This window comes from Erigeron canadensis, chromosome 4 (genome assembly GCF_010389155.1).
Source record: "Erigeron canadensis isolate Cc75 chromosome 4, C_canadensis_v1, whole genome shotgun sequence".
Lineage (NCBI taxonomy): Eukaryota > Viridiplantae > Streptophyta > Magnoliopsida > Asterales > Asteraceae > Erigeron > Erigeron canadensis.
The window spans coordinates 30,668,891-30,685,476 of record NC_057764.1 but is presented as its reverse complement, the minus strand read 5'-3'; the positions used below and the strand labels follow the sequence as shown (position 1 = coordinate 30,685,476).

The window sequence follows — 16,586 nt, the reverse complement described above, 5'->3', positions numbered from 1 at the left end:
TATATAACTTGCTAACAACTTAAAGGGCACAACTGAAAATAAACAAAAAGAGAAAGTTATCGCTTTCCAATCGGGGTCATTAAAAACCATTGTAATAAAGATTCTATTGGATTAGATATATAGATATAGATAGCTACAGATTATGACAGTCATCATAAAACAAAAGAGAGAAAAGCTAGGGTTAGAACACACAATAGACTTCTTCTCCAATAGTATACAATATACAAATACAATATTTATTTATATATATAAATTAACTAATATAAAGATTTTATATTATATACTCATTACACATTTACTTGCATACAATGTGTATGTATATGCTATTATTATATATATCTAGTTGAGTAGTGAAAATGAAAGCATTGCCGCTAAATTCGGAAAAGCAAGAAGAAAAAGTGTTGAAATTGAAACAAGAAATTACTCAATTTCTTCATATGGAGCTAAGAGCCTTCATTTCTTCTTCTTCTTTCATTAAATTTGGAACTAATTCTACACTCCATATGTTCCTTCTTTTCATTTTAGTCCTCTGTGTTCTTTAAATTTCACACCTTTTTATTTTACACATATAGTTTCTTGAAATTGAAGTCTTTTATTGTGTGTGTGTGTGTGTGTTTAGTGTGTGAAAAATGAGATTTTTCTTGTTGAATTTGATATGGGGTTTCTTGGTTTTAATCAAATGATATAAAGTTAATTGCTTTTTTGTGTTTTAGGGTGTGAAACATCAGGATTTTGGTTAAGTTTGATATGGGATTTCTTGAATTTAACCAAATGATATAAAGTTGATTGCTTTTTTGGTGATTAAGGTCTAAAAGTCTGGATCTTAGGTGTTTGATGTTCCAATTGAATTTGGTGCTTTCTGATCTTGATGATTCTGGGATTGGCTAGCTAGAAGTTGAAATTGAAAAAAAAAGAGAGACTTGTTCTGTGTTGTATGGTTGGTTATAGATACAAGATCTGTATGTATATATACATTTTCTAATCATGGATGTTTTGTGATTTCAAGGAAGCCTTTTTAGTCCCTTTTCTTGAATGTTTCTGCAGTATTAACAAAAGAAGAAAAAAAAACATCATTTAACTTGTTAGGCTTGTTTGATAGTCTAACAAAGTTGAGAAACAAACCCAAGTTGCTTTTTTCAGTTTTTGGGTTTTTTTAGTTTTTCAGATTATTAGTTTTTTGACTTTAGGATATAACAAGAATTGTGGGAATTCTGATATGATTTTAACCGAGGGAGGATTCGATATTTGATGGGAGTTTCTGATAATTCACTATTAGATTTGATTGGAAAGGTTAGATCTTGGATATATTGGGGAACTAGTGATATAGATTCTATCTCTGGTGAAGTTAAAATGGCTGATGATTGTCAAACCGTGTGTTGTGAATGCGAAACGAGAGTGTCCGAGTCTTGTCTTGGTTACCGGTGTGGGAGGTGTAGCAGATTGTTTTGTGAGAGTTGTGTGCAAGGTTATGGTTCTTTTGTTGTTGTTGAATCTAAAAGTGGTACACAAGCTGGACTTGATATTCGATCGTGCAAGTTTTGTGTCAATTCTGATTTTAAAATGAAGTTTGGTGGAAAGTTTAGTCATAAGATACATCCTTCTGATTCACCTCAACAAAGCCCAGAACAGAGATTTGATGGGTCATCTCTAAAAGCAGTTTCTGTTCGCCACTCCACGGGCAGGTACAGTTTCTGCTTTTCATTTAACTTTCTCATGTGTGATGCTTGAGCAGATATTTTATGTATTAGTAATTTGATTATGTTTTCTAACTTTAGACAATTTGATGGTGTTTCTTAATTATCAAAAATCAATTCTGTAAGTTAAACAAAAAATGTCTGTGTTCTAATGTTTTTGTTTGCCCAGAGAAGGGAAGAAAGTGCTTTGAATGATAATCTGGATTCATTTATTTCTATTTTACAATATACTCAACAACTAGAGTTATTGTCTGAATATTGTTTTTTTGGGTGAATTGTAGGAGTGATGAAGACGAGGGAGAGGATTCTTCAAAAAACACTGTGAGCCCGTATAGTCTTGACATTTCAGATGTAGATTCGAGTAGTGGCAATACCAGACATGATTTTTACAGCTTCATGTCTCTCGGTTCAAGTCCTTCTGACAGCCCTTCTACTAGGGCCCCCTTTACTTCCACTAGACTTAGGTATTCTTTACAGCCCGATGATCAGGGAACACCCAGGTCTCTAACTGATGGTTCTTTCGACAATGAACCCATGGTGGCTGTTTTAAAAAGCCACCAACATGGGACGGATGAAACCCAAAATACAACTAACAATGATCTGTCAATATCTAGGGACCAATATGAGCCATTAGATCTTGAGAACAATGGTCTTATTTGGTTCCCTCTGCCACCAGACGATGAAGAAACCAATTTTTTCTCATATGCTGAAGATGATGATGAAATGGGTCCAGCAGGTGATGTTTTTTCATCTAGTGATACCCTTATGAGCGTTATTTCTGAATATGGCAAAAATGTGGAGAACAAGAAACCGTTGGAAACTGTAGTTCAGGGCCATTTTAGAGCTCTTGTATCACAACTATTGCAATCTGAGTTCATGGAAGCCGATGAGTGGCTTGACATAATAACATCGTTAGCATGGCAAGCTGCCAACTTTGTTAAACCGGATACCAGCCGAGGCGGCAGTATGGATCCTGGGGATTATGTAAAGATTAAATGTATAGCATCAGGAAGTCCTAATGAAAGGTAATGTATTAATTAGCTTCTACTTAGACTTGAAATGGAAATCTTGTTTCTTTTCTCAAATAGATAGACTTCTTGGCACTTACATATATTTCTCCTTGCAGCACATTCGTGAAAGGGGTAGTTTGTACAAAAAATATAAAGCACAAACGCATGACTTCACAGTACAAGAACCCTAGGTTGCTTATTTTAGGAGGAGCACTTGAGTATCAACGTGCTCACAATCAGCTTGCTTCTATTGAGACACTACTGCAGCAGGTGTGTGATTATGGGGGTGTTTGGATATCCTTTTAAGAATGATTATGTGGTGTTACATAGTAAGTATCAGACAAGGAGCTGTACAATGGGCTGTAGGGAATCAGATTTTGTAGTGTTTGAGGTTAACTATTAATTTTTACCATTGCAGGTCATATTAATAAGATAATCAGTTCTAGAAAGTTAATTGAATACCCTCTATGCCTGATTCTCTGCATCCCATGAATTTTAGGATCTTATCAATGTTGAATTACCTATTTGCATGCTTTACTAAATACAAAATTTCAGTTAACATTAGTTAATAAGCTCCATGCTAAAGCAGGAAATTGATCATCTGAAGACAATTGTTTCAAGAATAGAGGCCCGACGTCCAAATGTGCTACTCGTAGAAAAGAGTGTATCTTCATATGCACAAGAGTATCTTTTGGCCAAAGAGATTTCTTTAGTTTCAAATGTCAAACGGCCTTTATTGGAACGTATAGCCAGGTGCACTGGTGCTCCTATAACTTCATCTGTTGATAAGATCTCTACCACACGATTAGGTCAATGTGAGCTATTCCAGTTGGAAAAGTTCTCTGAAGAGCATGAAGCCGTCAATCAATCCACCAAGAAACCATCTAAGACCTTGATGTTTTTTGATGGTTGCCCGAGGCGGTTGGGTTGCACGGTAATAGTTCCATTTTCAGTTATTTTTTGGAATTTACAAATTGCTTTATATTCTTTGTTTTTGAATTTTTCATTAATCATTTGTGTATGTAGGTCTTGCTTAAAGGTGCGTGTCGGGAAGACTTAAAGAAAGTCAAACATGTTGTCCAGTATGCCGTGTTTGCTGCTTATCATTTATCCCTGGAAACTTCTTTCTTGGCTGATGAGGGTGCTAGTTTACCTAAAATGATGACAACGGCGTCTATGTCAGAGCCGGAAATCTCAAATACAGATAGCTCTATGCTGCCCATCTCAGAAGTTATGAACGCCCCCAGACCTGATGGACATGATGCATCTGTTGACCATCAAAACTTGATAAAGGATAGAAGTGTCACTACATACTCTGATCCATCAGACGTTTCTTTTGAGTGCTCAGCCCCTGCTGTGGATGAAATCATATCCGCTGAATCAATTGAACAGGAGGTAATCGATGGCTCAAATGAATATTATTCATCAACAGACAGCAATCAGAGCATACTAGTATCATTTTCTAGCCGATGCGTGTTAAATGGTAACATATGTGAACGGTCAAGACTCTTGCGAATAAAGTTTTATGGCTGCTTCGATAAGCCACTTGGAAGGTACTTACAAGATGACCTCTTTAATCAGGTAAAAGTTAATAAAATTAGTAATCCATCTTTCATGCATAAATAAGAGTTAATAAACCTTTAACCGGATCATGTAATTTGGGTTTTTGGTTAGACTTCCTCGTGTCGTTCGTGTACCGAACCTGCAGAAGCCCATGTGATCTGCTACACTCACCAGCAAGGGAATCTAACAATTAATGTTAGACGACTTCCGTCCCTGAATCTACCTGGAGAGAAAGAGGGAAAGATATGGATGTGGCATCGTTGTCTCAGGTGCGCCCATGTAGATGGGGTCCCACCTGCGACACGCAGAGTGGTGATGTCTGATGCTGCCTGGGGTCTTTCTTTCGGGAAATTTTTGGAACTTAGTTTTTCAAATCATGCAACTGCTAATCGTGTTGCTGGCTGTGGTCATTCTCTGCAACGAGACTGCCTGCGTTTCTATGGGTAATACTATTGTTTGATACATACACATGTTTGCATTTATATGACCTACAGGTGGCAGGTTTGACTCGTTTAACTACGAATGGGTTGGTTTAGTTTGTATTTTATCTCAAACAGGTCAAGTCAAACAGACATCGTCTTATTGAAGTATGTACATTATTTTTGTAAAACATAATAATATGTTGGTTATTTTAACCGAATTTTTTGGAAAGGGACAAAATGTCTGTGGGTCAACACAACTCGACCTGATGGCTTCATTTAACTTAAAAAGATACTTGATTGAACTTGAACCCTGTTTGCGCCTTTACCCAAAGCCGCCCGTCCTGCCATCTCTAGGTTTTATGTGCATATTGTTGGCTAATTTTGACTTAAAATTGCCCTACAGCTTGGGGAGCATGGTTGTATTCTTCCGTTACTCTCCGATCGACATACTTTCTGTCCGTTTGCCTCCATCTGTACTACATTTTAGTTGCCATGTTCAACAGAGTTGGTTAAAGAAAGAAGTTTCAGAGGTGAGGATAGTCGGATACATATATATATATATACTTTCAAAATTTTTACATTTTTTACTGATGTTTGACATGATTTGCTGATAACTTTCCTTGTTTTGTGGAGATCAGCTTTTGGGGAAGACAAAAGCATTGTATGATGAAATATTTGATGTATTACATCGGACTGAAAAGAAGAGTACATCTGATATTGATGGACATGGGGCATCAGATACTAGCGAGTTAAGTAAACATATTGAGGAGTTAACTGACTTGCTAGTCAAAGAAAGAAATGTCTACATTGTAAGTAATTGTCTTTAAAAGTTCAACAAGTTTGATTTTTATCCTCATTATTCGCTCATGTTTGCTTTCGTCAAATAGGATCTGCTTCAACCTTGTGGTGGTGTCTCCGAAATTGATGTGTTTGAACTTAACCGCTTGAGGCATTCGCTCACGATTGGTTTGCATGTTTGGGATCGGAGGCTCTTGCATCTGAATTCTATTTTTAAGCGCAATGTGGAGGTTAAACACCGGAGAAGTTATTCTACTGTTGATGGTATTGTTGACCGTGGTCAAATGGTCGATGACTCAGAATCCAATCAATTTGAACCTAACGAAGACATTGATGGATCTCCTCGCGATTTTGTCTCTGAGGACCCTGGATCAATTTCGTCTGATCAATTTGATGAAAAACATGCATCTGATGCATCCTTTCTCTCTGACAAAATTGATTCCGCATGGACTGGACCTTTGACTCGACCCGAGAATTCTCATTTCAGAAGGTTGACTTCCACGCCTGCTAGGGTATATTCATTTGATTCCGCTGTAACCCTTCAAGAAAGAATCAAGAATCAAGAGTCAAGACACCATACCCATATGGTCAAAGTCAAAGAACCCCTATGCAACATACACAGGAGTTACTCACAAGTTTTCCCTTGTGAAGATCAGAAGTTGGAATTCTTATGGAGGACAAAACCGTTGTTCATTTCTCGAACGTCTTTTCACCCTGAAGGTGCCCGGTTGATGCTTCCTTACGGTGGTCAAAATGCAGTGATCGCTGTTTATGACAACGAGCCAACAAGCATAATATCATATGCCCTTGCTTCTAAGGAATACGAAGAATGGTTTGCTGATAAACCAAATCTCAAAAGAAATCATTCAGTGGCTCCAAAGCTTTCAGCCTGGCAATCTTTTGGCTCTAATGATTTCGACTACATGCAATATGGTAATTATGGATCAGAGGATCCAACAACTGCCATTGGGTCATTGTTTTCTGAAGCCAAAAGCTCTCATCATTTAACAGTGACTTTTGAGGATGATTCAGGACCTGGAGGAAAGGTCAAATTTTCAGTCACTTGTTACTTTGCTAAGCAGTTTGATACTCTTAGAAAGAAATGTTGTCCCAGTGAAGTAGACTATATACGTTCTTTGAGCCGGTGCAAGAGATGGAGTGCCCAAGGAGGGAAAAGTGGTGCCTATTTTGCAAAATCGTTAGATGAACGATTTTTAATAAAGGGTGTCACGAAAACTGAGTTAGAGTCATTTGAGGAGTTTGCAACACAATATTTCAAATATTTGACGGATTCACTCACCTCTGGGAGTCCAACTTGTCTTGCTAAAATCGTGGGCATTTATCAGGTTGACATTCTTAAATATTTAGCAATGATTACTTGTCTAGTTGCCTTGTTTTGTACGTTAATCTTGATGATGTTATTGTAATAATTTAGGTTACCGTGAAGCATCTGAGGGGTGGGAAAGAAGCAAAAATGCATGTGATGGTGATGGAGAATTTGTTTTTTAACAAAAGTATCTCTAGGGTTTACGATTTGAAAGGGTCTGCAAGGTCCCGTTATAACTCGGATATGACAGGAACTGACAAAACCCTGCTAGATATGAACTTATTGGAGGCTTTACGCACGAAACCTATCTTTCTTGGAAGCAAAGCTAAACGAAACCTTGAAAGAGCTGTTTGGAATGACACATCTTTCTTAGCGGTATGATTTTCTCCCCTAGCCATCTCGAATTTAATTGTTTTAGTGATGTTTAAAATTGCATTCTGAAAATCTTTTTGTGACATGTAAGGAGTCAACATCATGCACATATAAGACAGTGAAAGTATGCAAATATGATCCTCCTAAATTTTGTTAAAGGAAGGCGTGATCACGTGATTTTGCTCTAGATGTGTTTGAATCCTATACTAATCCCATTTCCCATACATTTCATTGAACTGACGTACATCTTGTGGTTATGCAGTCGATTGACGTCATGGATTACTCTTTATTGGTTGGAGTAGACGAGGAGAGTAAAGAATTGGTTATCGGAATCATAGATTTTATCAGACAGTATACATGGGACAAACAGCTCGAGACATGGGTAAAAGCATCCGGCATTCTAGGCGGACCCAAGAACGCGTCCCCGACCATCATTTCACCAAAACAATACAAGAGAAGATTCCGAAAAGCCATGACTAGCTATTTTCTAACCGTACCAGATCAATGGTCATTATGAAATGCAGCAGGCCTTTTAGTGTAGTTACGTAGAGCATCTTTACATTAATAAGGGAACATTGCATATTCTTCAAGATTATAATCGATTGATTAGATTTGGGTAGAGAATTTTACCCTTTGATCTGTTATTTTGTATACAAATCTGGCAACAGCAAGAGGGGTTCAAATTGCTGATTATATTTTATTTTTTTCTTTGAAAAAACCTGTACATGTTGGAAATTTACTTCCATATGAATTATAGATGCTCTCCTTAAATTGAAAGAAAATTTGCTGGTCAAGATTCTGGTTTCTTTAGCTTACTGTACAAGTAAATTCAGTTATTTTTTGTTCTTCTGAACTTGTTACAAGTACTAATGCACACTCTACTGCTTATTTATTGCATGATATGCCCATTTGATTGGACATGCATCAGTATAAATTATAGGAAAATCATCAAAACAAGCACTTTTTAGTATTTTTCTTTTTTTCTCCTTCATTATCAAAATAAATGATCGTTTCTCTCCCAATTGTCATATTTGAGAGACAAACGATGTCATATATACGCGTATACATAATGCAACTCCAGTCTCCTGCCATCCCATGTCATTTTGTTTATGGACAATGTTGTTCCTTCCCGGCATAAATTAGGGGGATGTAACAACTTTCGGTGGCTATGTTTGTTGATGGTTGGTTTTGCATCATTAATATTAACCAAAAAAATGTCAATGTTAGTTTTTGAGTGACAAATAATCCATTATTATTATTTTTTTAAGAACGGCAAAAATTTTATTAAACATAAAGTGATTGACTAATAAGGGGCTAGTGATCACAGAAAGTACAAATACCAAAAAAAAGCTATACGATCTCATACAAGCCTTAAAAGGGCAATCAAAACTCAAGCAAAACAGCAAACCGATTCACCCATGAATAACTCGAACCAAAAGAATCCATCCAGTTAAACAACCGCATAAACTGGATTCACAACCCATTATTATTATTGTTATTGTTATTATTATTATTTGCATCATAGTCAATGGAGTTATGGTTTATTAGAAGTGATGTGTCGTACATGGTGGTTGACATGTACCGAGTAATATACAAGTTACTATTGCACGTGAGCATTAAAATGACCGTACCATTTTGAATGATAAAATAATACAGTAATAATTGTAATAATAGTTGTATTATATACTACAAGTCTAGTTGCACGACTACTATAGCACATGACTAAAAGCTTCTGCCTTGAAATTTCTTGTCACATGATTGTCAAATGTAAATCCTCCTAATTATATGGAAAATTTATTGGTTAATAAATGCTGGTTTTAGTACTTGATATGGTACACCTTACAAACTCTGTTTTGTGCCTAAAAAGTATTAAAATGATGATTATTTTTTTAAGTCATGACTTCATTTGGTCAAAATATAATGCAAATCTAATAGCTACTCAAAGTTTTTGACAACTATATTTCGTGCGAAGATGCTAAGGATGGGGATTCCCTTGTACTATGTGACTTTCAGCTTAAAGAATGTAAATAATGATAATAAAATTACATGACCCTATTACTAATTCCCATTTGTAGTTTATTTTAGGTAAATTATTTACATCTTCCCAACTGAAATATAAACCAAATGATCCTTTAGACATAGTAGTAATGTACTAATGTTCATTAGATCGATTCCATGCCAGGCTATTGATGTTGGACTGGTCGGTTAGGGATCGTATAGCCCTGCCCAGTTACTTGATTACTTCTTCATCTTCATCTTCTTCTTATCCATGAAGCCATGACAATTAAATAGAGAAGTATTTGATTTATGTCCGTTTACAGTTTACGAATTGTGTCAATTTGAACTCTAGGTATTGGTTCTTACGGATGAAATTTATCCAATACGAAACCAAGGTTTCACTAGCAAGATAAAAGAAATGCCAAACAACAACTAATTTATACCAGACACGACATCTAATTTATACCAAACATTACATATATCTTTCTTCGGTGAAAATGAAGACGTGCTACAATAGCCTTTACTCCACACATACGTGGGATTTAAAAATTTCTGCAACTAGCCAAGGAAAGCAGATGTGTGAACATGACCGTGTCAATAGTTCTAAATTCTAGCAATTTTAGGCGAACCACATACAAATGAATCTAGCAAAATTCATGTAGCAACAATATGTACTTTGAGCCAATGCAAGTTAAGCAAATGTTCTGGGACTTGATACTACACTACTGTTTGAAGGAAGCAAAGAAACTGTGCTAATGTTCTTGATTTTATCCCTTCTAAGCGAATTTGGGTCTATTCCAGCCTTATGAGCTGCAACTACTCCTATAGCTTCCCAATAGTTTGAAACCTTCACCTACAAAAAAGTAACATTATGCAAATTTGCTTGTCATCGTCGTGTTTAGTACTTTATGAGCAAAATGATGCATAATAAATGACTTTTCGAATCTATGTCAGAAATGATTTCAGCATACCACATCAATTCCTAGCTTATCAGGAGTATCATTGAGCACGGTTTCATTCTCTTGCACGCAAATTATTAGTGGCTGCAACATAACCAGACATCTTACACTAGATTATAAATAATGTACAGTCAGATTTTAATGGGAAAAAGTAATTTACCTTTGTTCTTTTATTTGCAAATGCAAGAACACCGTCTCCTCCACAGGCATCTGCCGGAAGAATGACACTATCAACATCATTTGCCACTATGCAACCCTTTTCTTGGAACTCAGACTTATACGCCAAATACTGTGGAGCATTAGCTAAGCCAGCAAGAACACATGGCAAGAACGTATATCCCAACTGTTTAGAAGATAAAGATAAAACCCTTTTCAGATGTATTCATGTATGAACATACACGTATATAAGTAGTAAGAAAAGAGAAACAACTCACTTCTTCAGCAGCGGATTTTGGACATAAAGATTTGGTAAGCGGAGGAGGTAATAACGCAGGAGAATGTGCGCAGGGTATCCTGAAATTCTTCACCACTAGATGGCTTATAATGGCTTCTACTCCGGCCAGAAGATCAATTCCCTATATATTAGCTAGCAACATAAGCATAAGATAGGATGTAGGAACAGATGATAACTCGTGCTGATAGTTCTGTAAACCAAGCATTTCAAATTGAGGGGAATCATTCATGTGTTTAGACGGTGTTTGAAATTGCAGTTTGGAACTAGTAAAGCAGTAGTTAATGTATACATGAATTATGCTTTTGAATATAGGTCAAGCAAACGCCAAACAGTTTCCGTTCATCTATTTCATACCAAGCTGCAACAAAACTGACTATCTAGAGATAAAGTATATTTATTCTTTCCGTTAACATTGTACTTAAACTCCTGTACACTAAAGTGTCTATATTTTGGGCATTTTATTACCATCTTCATAAAAAATGAGAAATACCAAACACTCAAACACTATTATGTGACTAAGATTTGGTTCAAATAGCAGAAAGACATCCTATCACCCCTTTTCATTATAGCCGATGACTTGGTTCAAATTATTCAATACCCCATCTAATTAAATTAAGCATATATACGAACTCCCTAATGATACCTTTCCTTGTCTATAGTCGTCTACATCATCGATATCGTCATCTGGAAAACGGGCCACGACAGCAACAGCGTTTACCATAGACCGATCACACAAAGATTGTACTGCTCTTAATAGGGAATCAGGATGCTTTATCCTCCCTGTTGCTCGCCCGTTCTTTGGATCGACCCATTTTTCCACCTGCAGGTTCTCAAACTTAAGATAGGATGGATTCTTGACTCTTCTCTCTACATAAGTTAGAACTTTTCACACTTTTTTTTTACAATAAATGGTTCTGTTCATACTTTTCTCTAGGTTTAAACCATAAAAAAACTTGATGATTATACTCCATATGCTGAGAAACATCATTACCTCTAGAGGCCTGTCAGTGACAACATACTCAAGAACTGGCAAACCAAGAGAAGCCCGTGTAGCATCAACAACTTGCAGGTGGCGAATTCTTAGCTCTTCCTCTATTCCCGCATCAAGAACCAATCCTACCTGTTTACATAACACAATACGTGCCAAATGAGCTAAACATGCTCAAAATCAAGAAAAGATCATGAAATGCTTAAATCAAGAAAATATCACAACAACATAACAATATATATATATATATATATATCATGACACATTAAGAAATAAGAATCAAGTCCGTAGCTTTATACAAAAACCTTGTTCTGGTGAACCGGCCGTAATGCCCATAGACCTTCGGCAAATCTATCAAGAGCATAACCTTCTACATACAATACATTCGGCATTGGCCAATAAAGCATTGCTGCATTAAGAACCTGTGAATTGTCAATTCTTGTTTCAATCCTTCTTACATTAGCATAACTATTAACTAATCCCATATCTTATTCATTTTTCGATAAAATTTTTAAAGGGTTATTGCACATTTACACCAAAATGTAACGAATTTTTACAATAAATGTAATGAACTATATATGCATACATACATACAAATATATATATATAAATATATAAAAATTGTAAATGAAATTCATACGTTGGGATGAGAAATAAGGCAATCGACAACCGAAGCGAGTGTTCGAGCAACAGGTAAAGCATCACCAGCATAACCACCTATTGAAGCTCCAACTCCTGTTGGCACTATCAATACACTTGTGTACTCTCTCTTACACTGTATATACATACATACATACATATATAACTATATATATCACAAACATATATTATACAATACAGAAATAATCTAGAAATGAGAAAGTTTGTATCTTTAACATATATAATAATAATAATACTGACCTTGTCGGATAGATGGACATTAGAACATGAGACACGAAACTGTCTGTGGGTTGACCGGTTAACTGGGTCAAAGACGGGAAGTTTCCGGCAGGAGATGGCGGTGGAGAAGTTGGATAAAAGTGACATTTTGCGGCCACCGGAGACAATTCCGGCGAAATGGATTGTAGAGGGGCCTTTGGTTTGTAGGAAAGTTTTAGGATTGGGGTAAGTTTTTCTTTATGAGTACTTGTACTTTTAACTTAAAAACATTTTAAACCCCCTATACTTTGGAATGTAGAAAGTAGAAAAAATAGATTGTATATGACAAATAAAGTAAAAAATACGGAGTAAGTAACTCCCAATGCCGTCTTCCACGGGTTTTGGGTCTCAGTACCGTCTTTGACGGTGTATGGGGGAGGTTGATATGTAGACAGCCTTACTCCTACCAAAAGTAGAGAGGCCTCCAGCTTTATAGGTAGAAAAGAACCTCCAGCCTTGCTAGACATGAGGATCGAACCCATGACCTCTGTTTCCAGAGACATAAGCTCCAACCACTGATCCAGTTGGTTTCATAAAGTATATAAAGTAAAAAATACGGAGTAATAACTAATAACTTCTCATGTTTATTCAATCATATCTAAATGAAATTATTGTTTCTAACACCTACATATTTTCAGTTTTCAATGTATTTTTTTGTTTGTAGTTTTCTTGCTTTAATTTATAAATGGATAACGAATTCATCGACTTCTCACTCACCGGTCATACAATTAAAAAAAATACTCGTATGTAACAACATTCATTCTAATACTTTCACCGACAAGGGCCGAAAAAGAAAAGCAGGGGGTATAGACGTATAGTTAGGCTTAGTAGGGCTGAAATGCCATGTTGCTATTTTACATAATGAATCGACTAAAACATATTTAACAAATGTTTATAAACATAACAAATGTTGATAAGCTTAAAAATAAACTAAAATAAGCTTAAGCCAAATAACTACTGTAGATGATATTCATTAGACATATTGACCCTCAAATGAACTGCTAACTTTTAACACATCATGCCACTTCAAAAACAAACCACCAAGATATCAAACATTCCAACTTCCTTAACAAAACTCTTCTTTTGCAATACTAAACACATCTAAAACTTATCCATTAAGAACATGCATGACCAACTACATCAAACCAAACTACTTTCACAACACTACGGAACTAAACTTGGTCGACTTTTGTCGCTTACATGATCGAACAACTAGTAGCGCCCTCATCGCTCATCATGTTAGAATCACCACCACCACCAACATTGCTACCATTATTGTAGTAGTAGCCATGAGATGGCTCATAGTAAGGATAAGGGGCAGGATTGTAATTGTAGTAATAGTAACTAGTACTTGGTGGCATCACAGGAGACCTTTGATACATTGCTTGCCTGTTTTGCAGATTCATCATCATAGCTGCTGCAGAATTGTACTCTTGTTGTTGCTGGTTGTAGCCTAGTCCATTATTCATGTTCATCATCATATTTTGACCACCATTAGCCATTTCAAATCCTCCATGATTACCACCACCACCACCACCAAGACTGTTCAGTATAGAGTTTAACTCATTAGCCTCATCATTATTCTGAAAATTACCTTTTTGCCCTCCTCCCACATTTTGACTTTTCTTTCCATTTCCATTGTTTGGTTGACTTTTATTATTCTTCACATTTTTTGCATTATTTGCAGCATTTGCAGCAGCTGATTCTTGTTGTTTCTGTTGCTGCTGCTGTATAAGCCCCAACTGATTCAATTTCCCTTTGAGAAACTTCAAATCTTCATCATTTTCAAATGGATTCTCATCTCCACCAGAGGCTAAAGTTTGCTGCTTTTTCAAAGATTCAAGGCCCTTGATGATATTTTCTTTCTGGGCATTGTTTTTCTTGTCATCTTTCATACCAGAAGCCTTTTGGTTTTGACTTTGACTTTGGTTTTTGTTGGATTTGTTTGACCAAATTTCAGCATGTTTACCAGCTTTCACAAGTTTCTTTATCAAAGTTGCAGTGTCTACACTTCCTGAAACTGTTACTTTCTGTTGCTCTGCATCTATGCTAACTTGATATACACCTATACAATTTACAACCAGTGTTACACTAACTTACATATATATGCATTAGAATTTGTACATTACCAAAGCCATAAAAGTTGCATCTACCTTGTTAAACATGTCAAGAATGTTTTATTTCTTTTTCTAGAGCTATCAAATGTCACAAGTCCAAAGCAAAACAGAAAATATGACATAGATCATGTATTGAGAGATGTATATTTTGACCAAATTACATATTTAAATTATAGAGTAGTACACTACATAAATCTTATATCTTTATTAAATCCTATTTCACTATCACATGAATAGAGTAGTACACTACATAAATTTTGTACATCTATCTGGATTTACCATTTTCAGCTGTTAAAAGAGGATTTAAACATTCATTATATTTTGCTTTTTTTATTTCTTTGCAAGACCACAGTTTACATACATATTTAAACTTTATAGAAGCCCATATCACAATTTGCTAAATTTGTCACAATTTACAGTTACATAAATTTATAAACTTTTTTAAACCCATGTCAGAATATGCTATATTTACTACTGCAAACACAATCTTGAGTATAATAGAGAGAAAATAAATAAATCACCTTCAATTTTTTGAAGGATTTTCTTGACTTTTTGCTTACACCCATCACAGTGCAAGTTCACTCTCAAACTGCATGTCTGCAAAAAAAAGTATAACAAAAAACCCCATAAAATTATAGGCTGGCAACAAGTATGTAAACTGGTAAGTTTTTGCATGTTTAGGTTACTCAAGGAAGGCAAGTCTTTGGAATCAAATATATGAACAGATTAGAAGAATGTAAAGATTTTTAAGGAAAAGGTAAAAGAATCAAGATTATCAACAAAATGGAAGAGAAAAAGAAAAGGGTTAGTGCACCTGGATCTTGAGAAGCTTAAAGTCTTCATCTTTAGCCATTTTCTTGAAAGGCTGAGTGGTGTTGCAGAGTAGCAAAAAGAAAGGTGCAAGTAAAGCTAATGTAATGTAGTAGACATAAATGTAATGTATGTAGTATTGTACTAGCAGTAGTGTAGTTAAGGGTATATATGGTAATGCAAGAAAAGAAGGAATTTTTTTATTACTGTAAATTCTGACTACTTTTTACTTGATATATGAAATAGCACATTTCAAGTTTTCCTTGGAAGTTAAAGAACGAAGAAAAAGGAGAATTTAATTTGCAATTACCAAAAGGTTCCTTTCTTTACTTCTTCTTGAGCTATGAACAAAAGTACTTTTAAAAAGAATCAACAGGAAGTCACTTGTGGGCTTTTTTATATACTTGAAAAAAAATACATTTTCCAAAGCTTATAGTTGTTTGTTTAATTTGGATGAAATATTTGAGTTGTGGGCTTTCTTTAGTATTGGAAAATGAGTTTCTAGTAAAGAATTTGGATAGTGTGCAATGAGGTAATAAAGTTTGTAAAAAGTTTTTGGTAGGATAATATAAACCGTGCAATAAAGTTTGTAGCAACTAGCAAGTTTTCATAAATGAGATACCATGAGGCATTAAAGTTTTATAAGTTTTAAATAAGTTATACTGTTGGAAAGTAACTAAATGCACTCATCCGATTTATAAGTTATACAGTTGTAATAAGTTTTATACAAAGTTTTCAAAATTATTTTTAAGTAATGTCATTGACTACAAAATGGTGAAGTAAAATACAATGACAACATGCCATGGTTAAAACATAAAGTTGCGAATGTTGGTAGTGAACATTTAAATACTAGAAATCTGTTGGGAGTATTACGCCTTTTTTCTTCACAACGTGAGGGATAAATTATGGCTTTTAAGGTTCCTTTCATTGAATGGCACATTATCATAACCATTCATGGTGTTTGATAGGTTGGACATGTAATAAACACGAATAAATGTAGTGAAAAGTATATCATGTATAACATACAATTAATCAAATTTAAAAATAAAAAAAAAGAGCATACAATTAATCAACATAATTAATAAATAAATAAGATTGATTACCTTTTATTGTTGTGAATTGATAAAAAAAAAAAAACAATACTAACGAATAAGGT

At 35.2% G+C, this 16,586-nt stretch overlaps 3 protein-coding genes across 3 annotated transcripts; 1 reads left to right on the top strand and 2 right to left on the bottom strand.

Annotated features, from left to right (window-relative positions):
- The first annotated feature begins 260 nt into the window (after positions 1 to 260).
- Positions 261 to 7,980, top strand: LOC122595030 (putative 1-phosphatidylinositol-3-phosphate 5-kinase FAB1C). The gene is made up of 11 exons (XM_043767307.1): positions 261 to 1,682; positions 1,976 to 2,719; positions 2,821 to 2,974; positions 3,294 to 3,638; positions 3,731 to 4,285; positions 4,379 to 4,710; positions 5,093 to 5,219; positions 5,328 to 5,498; positions 5,577 to 6,833; positions 6,923 to 7,189; positions 7,449 to 7,980. Exons 1-11 carry the CDS (start codon positions 1,249 to 1,251, stop codon positions 7,701 to 7,703), a joined length of 4,641 nt encoding a protein of 1,546 aa, XP_043623242.1. The 5' UTR covers positions 261 to 1,248; the 3' UTR covers positions 7,704 to 7,980.
- A 1,660-nt stretch (positions 7,981 to 9,640) lies between these two features.
- LOC122596222 (uncharacterized lipoprotein syc1174_c-like) lies at positions 9,641 to 12,688 on the bottom strand. The gene is made up of 9 exons (XM_043768765.1): positions 12,486 to 12,688; positions 12,226 to 12,360; positions 11,891 to 12,007; positions 11,589 to 11,717; positions 11,241 to 11,417; positions 10,578 to 10,718; positions 10,304 to 10,486; positions 10,156 to 10,227; positions 9,641 to 10,037 (listed from the first exon to the last, which is right to left on the bottom strand). The coding sequence occupies exons 1-9, from the start codon at positions 12,609 to 12,611 to the stop codon at positions 9,876 to 9,878; spliced, it is 1,242 nt and encodes a 413-aa protein (XP_043624700.1). The 5' UTR covers positions 12,612 to 12,688; the 3' UTR covers positions 9,641 to 9,875.
- Positions 12,689 to 13,528: 840 nt separating this feature from the next.
- On the bottom strand, positions 13,529 to 15,546 carry LOC122598215 (heavy metal-associated isoprenylated plant protein 37-like). The gene is made up of 3 exons (XM_043770818.1): positions 15,435 to 15,546; positions 15,142 to 15,217; positions 13,529 to 14,568 (listed from the first exon to the last, which is right to left on the bottom strand). Exons 1-3 carry the CDS (start codon positions 15,471 to 15,473, stop codon positions 13,700 to 13,702), a joined length of 984 nt encoding a protein of 327 aa, XP_043626753.1. The 5' UTR covers positions 15,474 to 15,546; the 3' UTR covers positions 13,529 to 13,699.
- Positions 15,547 to 16,586: the final 1,040 nt, after the last annotated feature.